Source organism: Anser cygnoides, chromosome 3 (assembly GCF_040182565.1).
Source record: "Anser cygnoides isolate HZ-2024a breed goose chromosome 3, Taihu_goose_T2T_genome, whole genome shotgun sequence".
Lineage (NCBI taxonomy): Eukaryota > Metazoa > Chordata > Aves > Anseriformes > Anatidae > Anser > Anser cygnoides.
The window spans coordinates 9,265,844-9,284,768 of NC_089875.1; the positions used below are offsets into that span (position 1 = coordinate 9,265,844).

The 18,925-nt window shown below is 38.1% G+C and overlaps 1 protein-coding gene across 2 annotated transcripts in view; it reads right to left on the reverse strand.

The window, feature by feature from the left end:
- The window catches only part of CFAP36 (cilia and flagella associated protein 36), a 20,391-nt gene extending 10,716 nt beyond the window's left edge, over positions 1-9,675 (reverse strand). The window contains exons 1-6 of one of the 2 annotated variants that reach the window (XM_013191121.3): positions 9,245-9,675; positions 5,262-5,326; positions 4,209-4,310; positions 3,148-3,262; positions 2,063-2,150; positions 1,022-1,073 (exon numbers count right to left, since the gene is read on the reverse strand). In XM_013191121.3, coding sequence (XP_013046575.2) covers positions 1,022-1,073; positions 2,063-2,150; positions 3,148-3,262; positions 4,209-4,310; positions 5,262-5,326; positions 9,245-9,416 — 594 coding nt within the window. In that variant the 5' untranslated portion in view covers positions 9,417-9,675. The remainder of the gene's footprint in view (positions 1-1,021; positions 1,074-2,062; positions 2,151-3,147; positions 3,263-4,208; positions 4,311-5,261; positions 5,327-9,244) is intronic. The other variant, XM_048060869.2, reaches the window with a different exon arrangement.
- Between the last annotated feature and the right edge of the window lie 9,250 nt (positions 9,676-18,925).

Sequence of the window (18,925 nt, forward strand, 5' to 3'; positions counted from 1 at the left end):
AAATAAAATGCAGACGTCTGTAGTATCACAGAATCATCTAGGTTGGAAGAGACCTCCAAGATCACCGAGTCCAACCTCTGACCTAACACTAACAAGCCCTCCACTAAACCATATCACTAAGCTCTACATCTAAACGTCTTTTAAAGACCTCCAGGGATGGTGACTCAACCAACATTTGATCTCCAGCTAGCTTCCTGTGTAAGTTCAGGCTGAAGAAACAGACAGTTCTCTCCCTTTTCAAACTTACTAGACTCAATTTCCTAATGACAGAAACAGAAAAGCAGTTCTGCTCCCTTTTGAAACAGACTACAATCCTATTTTTGTTTGTTTTCCTGGTGAAGGGAAGCTTTATTGCCACATTTCCACTGTAAAAACTATGGCTACTGTAGTTATTGCTGCTTCCTCACAGCAACCTTGCTCAGATTTCAAATTGCTTCTCAGTTGCTTAACAACGGGCACTTTAACCAGTCCCCACTTACATGCAGTACCTTTCTGCGTGGTTTACTCTGGTAGAGACTGGGTGATGGCCTAACTTGAAGGGGATTTCTAGTTCCTGGCAATTATGTTCTGGCAGCACTGTACTGACTTAATGAATAACTATACTGTCTATGAGGTGATCCTTAAAAATCCTGAAGGATTATGAATGCTGTAGTCACTAAGAAGCTTACACTTTGAAATGTCTTTGATCTTGACAATATTGGTAATTCAGATGTTCTCTAAATCTGAAAGGCTGATATCCGTTGCCAGAATCTTGGAGTTCAGATGCTGAGGAGCAAATATGCTTATGAGCTGCACCAAATGACTGATGGTTAGTTGTATTATATATAGCACTAACATCAATGATACCATCAAGAAAAATGTAAACAACAGAACAGACCTTTCATAAAGACCTTCCTGATAGCTTTTATTTGCTGAGGGTGGTACATACTGCCTTACAGTTACACAGTTAATGCCTGGGACAAGAATATAACAGTATTTCTTAATCATCAGCATAAACCACCTAGAAAGATAGGATACTCACTTCCTCAGTCCTTTTCCTTTCTTGCTCCATGTCATATTCTTCCTTAGATTTTCTGTAACATAAAACGCAAGTAAATACACAAGAATTCTTAAGTATTAATGACTTCTGTGTAAATTTAGCACTGCTTAAATACTTGAGGAATATCAGAACAATTGCAGGACAATGTGAATTTATTAAAGCGTCCAAAATACTTTCATGACTTAAATGAAAATGTGCTCTTGAAAGAATTATGATAAACACACAGATCTCAGTCCTCAGTCTGTCCTTCCCTGTGCAAAAATAATTGTGTATAAATTTCCAAGGCTTATCTATCCATCCCTTGTTTCATTTGCTAAAGGAAGGGAAGTATTTCCAGAACACGGAGGAAAAATATCATCATTTAATATATGGGGAATGGGTTAATCTGCTATTATTTGTTTATAATTGTGTGTGTGTGAGAACTGGGAGTGGAAGAGAATCTGTAGAAGTTGTATTGGTCCTCATCTTAGATCACAGCAAGAGACATTGAAGACAACTAAGGAGGAAGCTTTAGAAAGGAGTAAGAACTACTGCAAAGGCAGAATTTGCCCTTCCAAGGCTTTAATGGATATGGAACAGAGCATGTAATTCTTGCAGTGCTAAGGAGTAATAAAGCCGCTTTAAGAAGACCTACAGTGTTGATCCTGTCTCTCTAGACCTGTGTTTAGGATGTTCCCAGAACGGTTTATAGTTAGTGTTGCTCCCACTGTCCGGAGTCATTGGATACAGTTCTAACTCAGGATTTGCAGACTTTTAGAGTTGCATATCATTCCATGCATCACCAAGACAGTTCATTATGGCAGGGTGGTAATCCTTATGTTTTTAAATATCCCTGATCACACTCACTGTCAGGTACCATTTGTTTTTCCTCTCAGATAGGATTTTGACAAAAACATTCATGTAATCTGGAAGCTGAAGGTAGGTTCCTGGAAAAGGTTGGAAGAATTAGGTCCCATATACTTTTATTCTAAAATATGGTGGAAAGTAGGATTGATTCTTCTGTTTTTGTTTTTTTTTTTTTACCTTAGAACCTCCCTGAGTATTTTCATTTCTTCTTGTTCAATTTCACTGAATACATCAGAACCCTCAGTCAAACAGTCAGGCAATACACCTACCAAAATAAAATAAGATGTATGCATTACTCCAAGGAAAGTTGTTTTGTGCTCTATTTGGCATCAGTCTTAACCAAAGACGTGAAAGAAACCTTTTTTTTTTTTGGCAGAGGAAAGAAAAGATACATCTAATTCTTCCTTGCTATAAGCTGTTTACAAAAAGATTCTAGATCCTCAGCATCAAGTTGCTAGTAGCAAAAAGGCAAAGCTTTCTGAAACACAAAAAAGTTTTGATATCTAACCATAAGTAAAGCATAAACCATACTCTGCATTGGCTGTTACATGGTATTTCCTATAGACTGCAAATCAACCATTGCTTACTAAACCATTTTCAAATGTAGGTGTTGTATCAAACTTGACATTTAAAAAAATAATCTCTGGAAAAACAAAACATATGCAGTAGGAAGACAAAACTAAATAGTAAAATTGAAGACAGAAGAAAAGAGTGAGTAGATGAAAATCCTTTCAGAAACATCAACAGAGCAGTAGAGTGAGGGATAAGTGCCTTTAAAGAAGAGAAAATAATTTAACTGTGAGAATGATGAAGGCCCTAACTTCTGCTTTGTATATAGATTTTTCAAGTAAAAATGTACAGTGTGAACTGCAAGGTAGGCATGGCAGAGAATATGCCACTGCTGCTCTGCAAATAGCTTAATTCAATTATAAGTATTATCATTGTTAATGAAAAGATACAATTAATGCGCAATTATCAACAAGAATCGCTAACAGAAAAAATCAAATTTCACAGGAAACTCTATAGAGCTGACACTGTTATTTTAGAAAGGAAAATAGATAGCTGTGTCTGAGATTACAAGTCAAGAAGTAAATTTTGAAATCCTCGTCCCAGCAAAATCAACAGAGTGTTCTCCCTTAACTTGGGCTGGACCAGTATTCTATACTCATTTATGAATGGGAGTACATAGTCTTTAAAAAAAGAAAACAAGCACAAACTACAAAGATGAAGAGAAGTGAAACCCCGTATTTACCACTTCTTACCATTTCTTTCTTTCATTATTCTAATGGCTTGCAATTGCATTTCAATATTTTTTTGTACCATCATTTTTTTAAATAGTCTGAAATCTTCTGCTGCCAGCACTGTTTGCAAAATTGCCTGTGGGAGGGAAGATTTGCACAAACTAATTAAACTACAGAAATCATAACCATCCCAGTTTGCTTGAAATGATGTTAAGATTTAAATTCTGTGGAGCATGTTTTTAATAACTATATTTCCTTCTCCTATCTGACTACTTTTACCAGTTATACAAGTTGAGCTAATAGGCTAGAAAAGAATTTGATGGTTTATGTCCTTAGATCATCATGGCTACAAGAATATTATCACAAGACCTGGAGGGTTTCCCAGCGTAAGTTTACAACTACAATTTGTTTGACTTCCTGAACAAATCTGTAAGCTTGTGTGAGGAATGTGTGCTCTGAAGAATCTTGTTGCATATTGAGGAGGAGATATGTCAACAAAGCACAATTTACACAGGCAGCAGAAGCTCCTACTTCTCTGCCTCATATACCTGAGACAATTCTGAAAGATATCGTTGAGCAAGTACTGCAGAATCATGCCTTTTCTCCTCAAGGCCAATTTTTGCCTTTACAAAATCAGAGGAAAACATCTTTACCTTTACAGAATATATCTTTTTTTAATCTTCAAATTTGTCTACTACTGCAAACGAACTGAAGACTAATGTGAAGCTGATAAACATGCAAATAAAGGTGTCAGACATACCTTTAAGTTTTAGTGTTTGATTTAAAAAATACAAAGCATGGAAGAAATCTCAAAAGGTTTCCAACCCCACACAAGTATCTGTTTTTATTTTAAAGATGCACATTTTGCTGATCAAAGTTCATAATATAAATAGATATGTTGATGGTTGGACCAGATGATCTTGGAGGTCTTTTCCAACCTTAATGATTCTATGATTAGATTTTAGAAAATTCAAGCTTTAACACACAAAGAAAAACTTTTTAAACATCTCTGCCCTGCTACATTAGTTAAAATACAAAACTAAAAATTACATCTATCCATTCTGTAACAAAGGAAAATATACCTGTGAAGTATGTGTCTTTGCAAGAGGAGATGAAAAAGCTTCTTGAAATTTCTCTTCAGTAATGCCAACTTCTTTAAGATAACCTTCTAATAATTTTTCAACCTATAAGAAAATACAAGTCTTACTTTCTAAGAGACTTTTCCCTAAAAAACTTTTTTTTTGTAATTGTACTTTCTTTTCTGCTGCCATTGTACTTTTTAAATTCACAGGAAAATCGATGCAATACTTAGGGATTGATTTGCTTTGATAACCTGTTTTAAATTAACTGGTATTTTTGTTGCTGAATTCAGTTACTACTTATTTTAGCCTCTGCAATTTCCAGGAATCTCACCTCTCTACGTTTTTTCCCCAGACTCTTGGCTAGTATTCCTCATCACTTTTTCCTTTGTAAATAATTTTTTTTATTGTTTCCAGTCTGCATGCACAATAGTTTTCAGGGTCACAGCAAAAATGAATGTTGGCCTGTATTCATTCAAGTGCTACTTTCAACACCAAATATGACCAAGCTTTGTTACGAGGAAATATTTTAGAAAACTGTGTGCATTGATCTATAGGTTTTCCAAGCACACTTCAAAAATATTCTGCAGTTTTTTGGAAACAATATTTGAAACAACTCAAAAGATTTACCAGACTCATTAGCGAACAAAATGCAAGTTACACGTTTTCTGACATTGTGCTATTTCTCATTTTAACTTGCCAGAAAATATAAAGACTATCTAGCTTATGAATACAGTATTTTATCTAGATATGATATACTGATATATTTTATCTGATAATACTGATATATTTTATCTAGATATGATATGATATACTGATGTTAATGAAAAATAAGTAACTGCGTAAGATGGATGAATTTTCTTTTCTGCGTATCCGGTGTTTAAGCATAAAAACACGTATGACAGCTATGGCTCAAGAATATCTAAACATTTATGGCAAGCAACAGTAGAAAATTCTAAATAACAAAGATAATAAAGTAGTATTTAGATAAATTTCCAACTGCAACATTGTAAATTATTTCTTAGAAATCTACCACAAATAGTGAATAATGCTTACCAAAGCTTGGTACTCCTGATAAATTTCTGTATAAGTCAACTTGCTTTCTTCTTCATCATCAAAAACTTAAAAACAAACATTTTTGAGTTAGTGTTTTAAGTATTAGCACATTAATTTGTGGCATATATTTCATTTTTCACTTTCTTTCTCTAAGAGACCTTTACAAGTTAATACATTCAATCATGGGACAATCTGGGACATGATCAATAATATTTTTTTCCACACATTCAGGCTAACCATGTACTTTTGTTAACTTATTGTAATTAACTTTTGCAATTTAATATCAGAAAAACACATCTTCATAATAGAAGCAAATTTCTAAGCAAGCTGAGGATTCAGCAGACAGGTACATTAAAAAGTAAGATTTAATATAAGAACTACCCTGTGAACTTGGATAATGTTGTTCTAATATGGCAAATAACACATGAATCAGGATGTCTTTCTCTACATACGTTTAAATGAAGGCTGCGTGGAAACCTACGTTTTTTTGGAAACATTTACATTTTTATCACGTCAGCAATGAGCAGAGGTAATGTAAAACCTAGCAATTAAAGAGAGGCTTAGAAGTAAGACATCCTCAATACCCGTCAAGATTAGCCACCGTATGTTGGACAAGTCCCTTCTCATTTGCATGCTTTGAAGTCATTTGAAGAATGGGAGTTCTGCCTAACAAATTGGTCAGCGGGTGTGATTTTTTTTCATATATGACATCTCCGATGGAGATGGTGTTCATGTGCATGGAATTAGTCCAACGGTCACATGGCTTCAGAGTGGCCTTTTAGAAAGCATTTTCCTGCTGTGACAATGCTGAGGCAACATCTCTGAACCTTGATGTGATGCAAGATGGCTGTTCCTATAACAAAAAACACCTGCATCAATTTGTAACAACCAACAGCAATGCAAGTATAGAAATCCCATCAAACAATTCAGGCCCTCTAAGTAACCAAGGGAAACTTTCTTTTTAAGTGACATAATTTGAAAACGCAACATTTGCTTTTCTGTCTTTTCTGCATAAGGGAAAGCTTTTTCTAATGAAAGGATTTTTTTTAAAGACTTTAAAAGTATATAGTAATACATTCAAATGGTAGAAAATGCTTGTTCCACAAAAAAGTACTATAAATCTTAAATGAAAAAAAAAATAATCAGCTTCTGTGGTGGCCATGATATTACTAAATCCAAGAGGGTGAAGCTACTTAACTGCCCCTATTGTTTTCTACATCTCCTTCCCTCTGGGGGACCTCTGGTATAGCTCTTGCAGGCCCCAACCTTCGTCTTGGTGACTGTTCCCTTCTACTTCCTCCTGCTCTGACCCTCCCGGAGCCCCCAAAGAGGGCTGACAAAGGGATCTCACTGTTCCTGCCCATGTCAATGGGATTGCCTCCAAGTCCTTCCTCCTCCTCCTCGCACAGCTTCAGTATGACACGGAAAGCAGAGTGGAAAGCTTGCACAAACTGCTCTCTGTTCTCAGGGTCTGAACAAAAAGAGTGAAGCTAAATGCCAAACAAAGCAAGCTGCAGTCAGCATCGCCTCTGATTTAAGTGGCATTAAGGAGTTCTGTATTTGAATGGGGATACTGGATTTTCTCACATTAGGACTCCTAAATCACATAGTGATTGTTTTTCCTTCAGGTTTTGGCTCAGTCTTTGGTCACCCAACAGAACAAAGACCTGAAGAACCCACTGCTTCACAATAAGCCAGGGGACCCCGATATCCTTAGAGTCGAACTCATCATTTTCCTGTTAAAGTTGAAAACCGTTGCTAGGACCCCTCAAACAGGATGAAAATTAAGTCAAGTTTGAGCCAGTGACTACTCTGAACCTACAAACAAGAGACAGTAAGCAACCCCAGGAGGGCTGTTCTGCTTCTACCCCCAGTCCCACCACCAAGCGACTGGCGAGGAGGCTGTCCCATGGGGTACGGCAGTCACAGGCAACGATATCTGCTCGTTCCTTTTGTACTCTGTCTTTACCCTTCAGTGGTCAAAACTGTTGTCAAGCTCATCTGTCTACAAAGCAGTATTTCAATTTATATCTTAGAATACTTGAATAAAACCAGAGACCCCTCCCTTTAAGGCATACCCACAGTTTTAACTTCATTTCGCAGCCACGTATAAGGAATATATGAAGCTACACGAAATTAGTCAAGTCCACAGAAAGAGGGAGAGACACAAAGAGAGAAAATATCAACAGATACAAAAACAGTAGGATCATTTATAAGCTGAAGTATGAGGACTCTTGTAGCTTAACTCCTGCCTACAGCTCCAAAATCAGTGCCTTACATACCTATTACCGAAACTCAAACTCTAGTTTTAAGGAATCAGAAATTACTGTCAGTTAATCAAAATTATCTTAATTTGCTTGTTCTGTCCAAAGGCTTTAAATGTTTTGAGAATTAATTCTGTCGTGACAAAACACCTCAGGAACAGCAATGGAAATAGCACAGCACATTTATTGAAAGGAAAAGCAAACAGCACAGATAACTGCAACAAAAATTTCAGATTTCTTTAAATGTGCTGCTTAGCAACCCTAACATTGCAGCAACACTTCTTTAGCCTTTTCTTTTTTTTCAATAGCTGCTGAGAGTTGTCCAACAAAACTCTGTAGCACAAATACCTTGGAAGACCACATGCAATAAGTGAAGTCTCTACTTTGCTGCTCTAATTTCTCACACAGAAACAAACTGGCAGGAGGCCATTATATAAGCCTGCCTCACACTACGTGGAAATTTACAGAGGTTCCATAAATCTTCTTACTGCCAGTAAATTCCACTCAACCTTCTAAGGAGAGATCATTGCTTCAGAGAGGGATAATGAGCTCCCCTGATTCCTAAAATGAGAGAGAGGCAGCCCTACGCAGCCTATTTCCATGGCGATCAAAGTGCTCGAAGGACAAAAAGTTTGGGCAGACTTCCTCTGACAGAACTCCTAGCCTAGGTTTCCCTCTCGCTTCCTAGCTGCAGAGTAGTAACTTTACCTGTCTTGTCTGTCTTGTTTAACAGTGTAACAGGAAAGGTGTGAGTAGTCACAGCGATCTTGCCTCAAGCAAAGATTGGAAAGGGTGGGAACAATTCAGGGTCAGTGAGAAGAACCTTGCTTGAAAGCTGTGATCTGAATGAGAGGCGCGTTTGTTTCACTCTGAACATGAAGTACAAATTCGTAACAGACCTCAGCAGCAAGAGCACAGCAATGGACCTGGGCTGCCCCACAGAGGCCGACCATTGCAGATGGATGGGAGAAAAGAGAAATGCGAGCAGGTAGAGCACAAGAATGGTAAGAACTGTCTGTACTGTGAGCTTAGTGTTAGGAACTCCCTTGAAAGAAAATGTATTTGAAAGCCTCTGTGTCATACTTCAGTATTTTAAAGTTAAAACTACTGACAAGGTCAGAAATCAATCTCCTCAAATAAAATTTCACTTTTATTTCACTTCAAATAATTCAGGAGAGATGACTGGTGCAAGTTTTTTGTTCTACAGCATATCTTCATCATCACTAAGGATTTTCCACGCACACACTGAAATTTCTTATTCAACTGAAATTTCCATTGGAAAAAAAAAGCGATGATTTCAGGACATGTCCAGCCCTCTTAATTTCACTCAAAATGTTTAGGTTTTGGACACAGCATTACAGTATAACTTGGAGGGGAAAAATCACATAATAGTGATTAAACAACATGTACTGTTAACCGAGCTGTCTTCATCGAGGCTATTAACAACTTGCTCAATTTCTGGTCACTTAAAGCAACTAGAAAGATTTTTTTTTTTCTTCCTATCGCCTTTTCGCTTAAAAATGCCTCCCTCTTAAGGTAAAATACGCCTTGTTTAAGAACGGTTAGGCCAGTAAGACAGCAGTTTAAGAACGGGCCTTCCCGGGGCTCAGCCTTACATGCCGTACATTTAAGGGATGCCCCCCCCCTCTCCCCTCCTTCTTCTCTCCTCAGAGCCAGGCCCCGTGGTCCTCCCCGTGCTCCCGGGCAGCTGCCGCCTACCTCGGCCCCTTGCCGGGGCCGGCATCCCCTCCGAGCCGCCGCCCCGCCGCTCACCCTCGCATTTCTGCTCCATGAACTCCAGGACGGGCACGGCCCAGGCGGGCCCCCGCAGGAAGCCGGCGATGGTGTCCACCACCCAGTCCACCTCGCCCTCCTCCTCCTCCGCCGCCATGGCCAGCCCAGCCCAGCCCCGAGCACCCCCACGCCGCTGCGGCCGCCGAGGGAGGAGCCGAGGCTGCGGGCGGCGGCCTGGGGGGGCTGCGGGGCCCTGCGAAGGCCGGGGGTGCCCGTGCCCGTGCCCGTGCCCGCGCCCGCAGAGGGGCTGCTGCCCAGCCGGGGCCCCGGGACAGGCCGGGGGCTGCCAGCGGGAACGGGCCGGCCTCGGCGCACCTCCGAGCCTCGGTAAACGCCCCACGGCGCAGGAATTAGGAAATCGTGTACGAAGCGCTGTGTAAGAAGGTTTACATTAAAACTCAGCGGCTTGGGTATTCTTTCTTAGCGCTGGTGTTCGAGGGCACGTTCCTTTTCTACGCCAAAATTAATGTAAGTTCTGTCATTGTCCTCACCTGTGCCACGGCTGAAAGGCTGACAAGTTTTCTTAATGCTGAAATTTATTCCCCTCCTAATGTTGGGTAGCTGCTTCCTTTACCTCTTGCGTGTCACTGGTAAGCATATTAAAAAAAATAAATAAATCTTAAATGTATTTATGTTATTTTTTGTTTGATAGCTGTTTTTTATCAAAGCGAGGAACAAGTATTGTCGTTATTCCAGTTACCTTGGGCTCTATTTTTGCTTAACGATATCTCTTGTAGGCATTAATGAGATTTTACCTATGTAAAGCATGTACCTACATGCTGCATGTACACTACCTTATTTTCATCTCAAAGACAGATACCAATTCCATGCTGTCGTCACTATGGAGACATACCTGATAAGGTGTGCTTTATTTCATTATTTTAATAGGACACTACACTGGAAAGCTTTAATTTTTCCTTTTGCATATCACTTTAATTCCCCTTACTCCACCAGTGCTTCCATTTCTTTCTAAACCTTTTGTGGCCTGAGACCACCTGTAGTATAAAGATGTTACTTGCCTACTGTGGAACAGCTACTTCAGATTTGATTGTTGACATAATTTAATTACTAATGCAGGCTTACACGACTGTCAAGTTTATTCATCTCTTGCATATGCATTCCACTATGAATGACTGTAGAGGATGTTACCTCAGATTATGTGAGCTCTACTTACACAGGCAGAAAACAATGTTTCTATCTTGGTTATTTTTTTTACAATCTCTTGTGTTTTTTCTAAAGCCCTTTCCAGGTCTTGCAATGCTGAACAATTAACGGCTTTAGAAATTAAATTGCTTTGTGAGCAGCATTTTGCACCTGAAGTCTCCCCACCACCATAATCCCTTCCCTTAGCATTCCCCTCAAGGCAATGACTAAGGCATCCCTTCCAGCTGGCTGCACAGATGTCAGAAGTGTCAGGTAACCGGGAGGACATGTCACAGCATCCCCTCACTGCTCGTGGCACCCCTGCAGTCCTCATCCGCCCTTCTCACCACCCACCTGGGCACCAGCAAATCCCTACTTATGGCAACTTTGCAAGACAGAGGCAATGAAGACCTGAGATGAAATGACTGGAAAACTTTAGAAGGCAATAGGGTAGGGCTCAGACCATAAAAAGCCTGTAGTTTTATGTATTTCTCGTCCTTTGAATGATGTAGGTAAAAAAAATGTAACAGAAACACATGCTTGGAAACTAAACAGCATCCAACATTCAGATGTAGCTTCACAAACAACACAGTATGCATTTCAAGACATGGGGTGATTTGTCCATTGTACCAGAGAGCTCACAAAGTGTATCTCATTTAGCACAATTAACTTGAAATCTTACAAGTCTCATAATTTCTCCAAAACCTACCGCTACTGAGATGAATTGTAATAAAGATGTCTCATCATGCAAAACAAACACTGTGTGCATCACACAACACTGCACATATCCGTGCACAGAGCTGTATTATATGACATGCCAAAAATGTCTTCTCTTGCTTCTGCTAACAGGACACTTGTCTCTGTTGAGGTCTCTCATATTTCTAACGCACAGCACTGATACTGAGAAAAATCTGTTAATTCTTTCAACATGGGTAACCTTATTTTTCACTTTTCTGTTGCATAAAATTTAAAGTATTTCTGAATATTGTTAGAGTAATGAATACGGGGGAATTCTGTCCACTATAATCAAAATCATTTTCTCACTTCATATGAAACTGCCAAATATTATTATATTCTGCTCTCAGATGTTGGGGGAACACTTTAGTTAGCACTTTGTCTTCTTTGTTGTTAATAACACAAAAGGTAGAGCAGGAAATGCTCTCCTGTCTGCCTCACAAAAGAGCAATTATTGCTTAATTTTCTGTCCTCTCTGTACGTGTTCCTTTGTAAGACGTTTTGACATAGTCTCGGGTCATTGCTTTATATATATACTGACAAGCAAATTTGTCTCTGCGTACCATTGAATTCTTTATGTCAGTACCCAATTCTTTTCACCTCCAGTAGGCTCCACTCATATGCATAATGCAGCAAATCACAAAAAGCCTAACGTATCTTTTTTTCAGTTTCTTTTACGAAAGAATTTTTGCACTAATAGCTACATTTGCCCCCCCACAATTATTGGGAAAAATATGCTACGATATCAATTATATTACTTTATTAATAGCTTCTTAAAGTTATTTCTTATCCTAATGTGTTAAATATACTATTAAGCTTGTCAACAATTGTTTTGTGTGCCCTTAGAACAGAAATATTAAGCAGTTACAGTCAAAATATAGTCCTACATATAGTCTGTCAGTCCACAATCATTTTACTGGATTGCATCTGATGAGCATAACTGAATCCTGCAATAAGTGGCTAGGCTAAACTTTCTCTTACTTAAAAAAAAAAAAAAAAAAAGACAGTAGCAGCACTACTTGTAACAGAGATATTTTTCACTGGAAAAAGATGGTCTTAAAAAAAGCACAGCAGATCAAGAGGAAATTGGTTCAGTTAACAGTTCTGACTTAATCTTGATGTACTTCTTGCTGTCTCTTTGTCTGCATTTAAACATAAAGCACAACAACAAGGAAGTTCAAAATTCCAAAATCATGAGAATATCTGGCTTCTTACTGGTGAATGCCATTGCTCATCAGTTACTGCACTTATAAATTGGTTTATCTTTCTTTGAGGAAAAAAAAAAAAAAGAAGAAATCAATCCCCCTTCTTTTATCAGTCATAATTTCACAGTATTTGTTCTGTGCTATTGGATATATTGAGATCCTAAGGATATTTACAGGATAGGCAGCCCAGATATTATCTGTGCTAGTTTTGGTAATTAAGAAAGTTATACGTATACCCATACACATAACACATTAAGTTTATTGCTGATGGTCAAAATTAATGAATTTGAAAAATAAAAGAGACAAAAAGTGAGGCAGATGAGCTTTCAACTATTCCAAAACAAAGATATTTTTTATTCACTGTGCCTAACTTTGTTAATGTCTGAGCAATTCTGAAGATGTTGACAAAGATGCAATACCCAGATTTAGTTATAGTAAACAGTCTTACTGTAACTCTTTTGCTCTGGCTTTATTTCTTCTGCTCACCTAATTTGAATTATCTAAAAAATAATCTTACAAGTGCAACAGCTATAAATATTTCCATCTTAACAAATCTGATGCGAGTTTTCCAATTTGTTTTTATAAATTTCTGTTTTGGAGGTGGTTTTTTTTAGAAAATAATTGCATCTCTGAAAGGAAATTTCAGTGTTGTTTTATAAATCTGACCACAAAGAGAACTCCGACCTGAAGCTATCTTCTGGAAAGGTGTGTTGCAAATCCCTTATTCTTCATGGAAACTATGGGCATGTAGGGCTGCAGCAGACCATGAGAAGCTGTAGTGCACTCCTCTTTTTCTGTTTAGTTAAGGTAGACTTAGACTGTCCTTGACATGTTTTTATCTAACTTATTCTTCAAAACTTCTAATAAAGAGATTCAATCTTTTCCACATTTTCTTACTAGATGCACAAATACAGGATTACTAGATTTGATGGAAAGGCTATAATAAGGTGGGGGGAAAGCTACATTGCTTATACACTTCATACTTTTTATTACTTTATATATATTTAAAATATATAAAATACTGTGACATTCTCCTGTGTTACATTTTTAATTTCTATACAGAACCTCAAGTTCAAATTGTGACTTCTTCGGTCCTCTGTATTTGTGAAGTTCAAAAATGTTTAAGCTGTCATTTTTACTGCAATGGAACACGAGCAGGTCTGCAAGTTGAAGGCCTGCACCTTTATTCACAGGGCTACACCATGGGAAGATGGGCAGAGCTTATGGCAGCAGTGAGGTAGCTCTCCTCAGCATTAGCTTGTAAGGCTTGCGCCGTGTGGCTGCAAGCTTGCTTGCTCAGATTCCATGCTTACGTGTGTGTACTTTTTCTGCATCTTCTATCTGACCTCTCCAGAGAAAAGCAGCCTGCAGTCAGTAGCCAGAGGATTAAAGACTAGCACATATCTTTTGTCTGGGACCTCAGTCAGGGTTCATTTCTTCACTACCCAGCTGCAGAATATTTACTATGTGAAGAAAGCAAGCATGGGAGTCTGCTTTATGGCAGCAAGACTGCTCTTCCCAAAGAATCCATGTTTATATAAAGCAGTGAAAAAACATCTATCAAGCACTATATTCTCACATGTATTTTGATTCACTGGGCAAAAATTATGGTCAGAGCTAAAGCTCTGCATCCTGTTTATCATCTATAGGTCTCACATGAATGTCAACATATATACTCCCTGGCCATTCCTTGCATATATTTTTAATTCTCAGGTTGTTGCATTGTTGTTTTGTGTACACAAGAACACATGCAAAGAAGATACTAAAAATGTAAGTTTATATTGTTATTCTTCTAAATTTTTCACAAGGAAGAAATGCAGTATGTTCTAGCAGATGTGAGGGGGTTTATGTACACCATGTAACATGCATTTAGGAAAGTGCTTCGTACTCAGCAGTCCTTACATAAAATGTTTAATTAAGCTGTTTACCAATATCAGTAAGTTTGTACAACAGAGTCTGCCTCTGGCACCTAATGTAACGTGAACATTCTCATTTTTTCCCTAGTTATATTCTTCGGTCTAACAGGCAGACTTAAATGTGACTTTTGAATAAAAGGCAACGTTTCTAACATTGCCCATGTTCTCTTTTATCCTGTCTTATTTTTCAACTGTCTTCTCCAATAAAAATGTCAGAAATGACAAATATTTTTACAAAAAATGAATGGACTAGTTTATTAAATAAGAAACTACCTGGCTCTGCTGACTCAACCTCTATTTGTAAGAGCCATTAGAATTCATATTTTAAGCTTTTTATGTAATGATAATGCTTCTTAACATATCTAATGTTAAAAGCAGGAAGTCTAACACCTAGTGCTTTTACCTTATAATCTGTGGAAATAAAAGATTCTAGAATGTACAAGACTACACATTTATTTCCTTTTAATATTTTTCATTTATATGCTTGCCACAGTGTAGACTGTGCACACTTTATGCATATATTTATCCAAAAATCTATCCATACACTTGATTTCATATATTTTCCTTAAGCAAATTTTAATTTTCATTTAGCAAAAATAAGATTTATTCACACATATACACGTATACTTTTCACAAGAATTTTCTCCACATATTAAATATTTTAATAGTATTTTCATAATTGGTCTAGTGCTTTTGCCATTAATTTTTCTGTGATAGCTGTATATCTTGAATTATAAAAGTCCTCTTAATGGTTTAGATTTTTCTGCCCAGTCTCAGGTGACTCATAGAGGGAAGACAAACTAGGGCAAGGCAAAGTCTATGGTTTGATGTGAAGCCTGTGAGGTTTGACACTCCAATCGCTTCTGGCACTGAGCTTTGCAGCCATGAGCAAGCTAATAAATTAAAAATAAAAAAAAAAAAAAAGAGAGAGAAGGCCTTGTCTGCTTCATTTTGAAGTAGATGCTTTCACTGAGCCATGAAAGGTAGCAAGGGAAGCCCTACCTATGGAGCATGAAACAGGCAGTACGGGTGTGAGGTGCTTAGGGACCTGGAGCAAAATGCTGAAATTAATTGACCACCCTAGAACATACACATGTTCTTTATTCTTCCTCTTGTCCCCTGTGTGTGACAGAAATGGAAATTCTCGGAAATTAACAAATTCAGTTATGATAGTTACTGCAATTGTTACTATCTGAGTACATAAAATGATTTGATAGGAGACTATACAACTAAAGATCAACTCTGAGAATGACAGATCACAATAAGCCTTTTCTCTCACAACCTCTCCCTTCTCCATTTTCCCATCCTCCCTACAGACTACCGATATTGTTAAGACAATAGGGCAAAACTGATGGCTTGGGAAATTGTGCCAGGGACAAAACCTGACATACACATACATGTACAAACCTCTGACATGCACCAGAGCTGGAAAATGAAGATTTAAGAATGATAACAATTAAAAAGATTGCTATAGACTAACATTTTAAAACAATTTATGTCATATGTTCAGAAGAATTCAAGGACCTGTAAAACAGCAATCATTATACTAGGGTTCCGGCCTCACTTCAGCTGTTACTTGTTTCTGCAATGTACGATAGGTCCAGCAGGAAACACCCAGCCAAATACAGTCAATAGCTTTGCAGTTGGGTTACACAAAAGATCTGAGCCACGGCTGTTCAAACTCCCTGCACTAAATCAGGAAAGTTTTTTTTTTTTCTACAGCTCTGGAATGCGTTTTTACCAAAAAGATAGGATCTCTCACCTGTCTTGATAAGAAACTCCATCCTAAACCAGAGAGAACTTTGCTGAAGCTTTATCTCAATTGAAGATAAGAGGTTCAGACAAAGTGGTATCTTCTAGTTGTTTCAATGGAAAATTAAGAAATGGTTCTTTAAATTGTCCAAGAATTCTTCTGACTGAAGCTGGCAGTCATGAGAGTGGAAGGAGAAAGGTGCGGAAGCTGGCACGCATGCAATTACAACCAGAGGCCAAGATTGGAACAAATGAGTAAGTAGTTCACCCTGCGGTTGTGACACTAGGCTGTTTTATAAATCAGACACATTTCCAACATCAGTGCTTTCACTGCTTTATGCTGTTGCCATATTCCAGTCTATAAGTTTAAAAATGTGTATAATCATGGACAAGTTTAAATCTAAATTCCAGAAATACATTGAGTTGAAACTAACTGCTGTTATAATAGTTCTGAGTGTTTTGAAGTGTTTTATTTTCCTCATGAGGAGTTCTTTTTTTGCAAAGGTTACTCTTGGTCTAATTTTTCAGCCAGTAACTGATCTCAGTCAAGCATTCACAAAGCTGGGAAATGTTCCCTCGTGACTCATCACTTTTAATTACAAAGTAAGACATGACCCATAATTGGACTACATGTGGAAGAGCTTCCCTGGCATTTTGGAGGTCAGAAGTGTCTTCCACCTTCCAGCCATAGCACGTTGCTGCTGACTGCACAAAGGGTTGTAGCTCTTGTCAACAAAAAAAGCCACTTGGCCTGGTCCAAGCATTTGTATCACACAAGCAGAAGAAGCGTCTTCTGTATGCACTCTGCTACAGCTGGTAAAAGTCTGCAGCATGCGGCAAGGTATCTAGTGGGCTTCAAGGCATTCCTGGCATTTACTAGTAGTATTTCTCTCCATACGGCTGCTGTAAAATAGCAGTGTAAATAGTACAGAACTTCTCTACAAGGTAACACTGTATTTCAGTCTCACCAGCAACTTCACATAATCAGTATTATTAGATTAGGATTGATTACTGTGTAATGAGTTACACAGTCAAGGGCTCTGAATATCGCACTGGCTGGAGTTTTGTCATTTTCCTTGCAAGCTGAAAAGAAATCTTAAGCACACATAGTGTCTGTGATTTTTCCTTAACACTTTAAATTTAAAACAGGGTGTTTTTTCTCATAGAGTGCTGCTTCTTTCAGAAAGAACTTGACTTACTAAGACAGAGAATCTACTTTTCTCTGCCACAGAAAAAGTAGTCAGAGAATTCCAGGAGAAAGAGACATGTGATACGAGTTGCAGCTGCTGGGAATTCAGGACCTGAAAAGTCACAGGTCCATCCCAAATCTAGTAGAAGCAGGATAATGTTGTTATAGGGAATTCAAACTGTTTTGCTGTTTTTAATAAAAAATAAAACAAGAATCCTGAGGTTATGTAGAAACTGTGTATTTTCTTGATAAAAGTTGTTCATGGCATCATTGTTGCACTGGAGTTGACTATTCGAGTCAGTTTTGGGAGGAGATCTTAACTGAAAATCAGCACAGAGATCAACAGTCTCTGGATATAGCACAGTATTATGGTCTAACTCAGCAGTTTACCAAATTCTAATGATTAACTAATTTTAACATTAGCAAACTATCTAGTTTAGCATATTGCAAACATATATATAACTTAACATCTATTTATGTATGTCCTGTAACTTAAATAGTCTGAACACAACATTAGATCACTTTAATATTTTTCAGACCAAAGTCTTTGTTTGAAGTCCCAAACCAAATTATTAATTTGACTAATGCAGTATTATGATTATCATATCTAAGATTTTCCTGGATGATTTTATTTTCTGAGGCTGTGTAAATATCCTTTATTTGCCCAGGATCAGGGAAACATAGCACACATTCTAATTTTGTATTCACCAGCTGTTAAATATCCTCTAGAGTTAGATATATTTCACTGTGGATAAAATTGATTTCAGCTGATTTGTCCTGATTGCCAGGGCCCTTAACCACCCTTTCCAGCCTCACTTGGTCCCTGCTGACTGGTCTGGGCCCCCCCATTTTAGTTAGCTCAGGGAGGGGCCTCTGCTCTTTGCTTGAGCTGTGCTGTAGCACATATGTATGCTGGCTGTGATTTGCTCTGAAGTGCTCTGTAGACTTTTTGGTTCTGCTCATCCTTATGCCTGAGGGTTTTTTTTGAGACAACACCTGGAACCATCACCAGCTTTGCCCTGCTTGACTGCTGTAGGACTGTGGGTTGGTTGGTAAGATCCCTGCCTGCTGTTTGTTTGCAATTGGTTGCTGGCTCCTCTGGAGCAGCCCTGCTTCTGAGGTTCCCTAACACCTGTATCTTCAGTTATTGTGCTGGGTTGCCCAATTTCAAGGAAATAATTTTATATCTTGCTGACCTGAGATCAACTTAAGGCTGTATCTCACTGATTTTATTTTAGGTATAAGATCTAAATAAGTCTATAGCAAGCATTATTAATAGATATCAAGAAATCAAAGTACAATCTCTTTTGTAGTAGTAGTCACAAATATGGTATCTCACTAGCATGTTATTCCTTATAAAATATTCAGAATGGCTTTACAAGCTAACCATACTGTACAAGGATAACTGTATTTGGTGTTTGAAAAATGGTCATCATTCATGTATTTCATGAGGTGAGCCGCTCCTTGCTGCTCTGTAGCTAGAAGCAGCTTAGAGCAGAAAGTGAGTATGCAGGAGAGGCTCCAGCCTCAGTGACAGAATTCTTTTGAGGATGCAGATGTTTCTTTTTCTTTTTTTTTTCCTCTGATGGGAAAAACACAAACAACAGAGTAGAACTACAGACAAGTGAGAGTGATGCATTTGAATGTGTCTTTTATATAGCCTAAT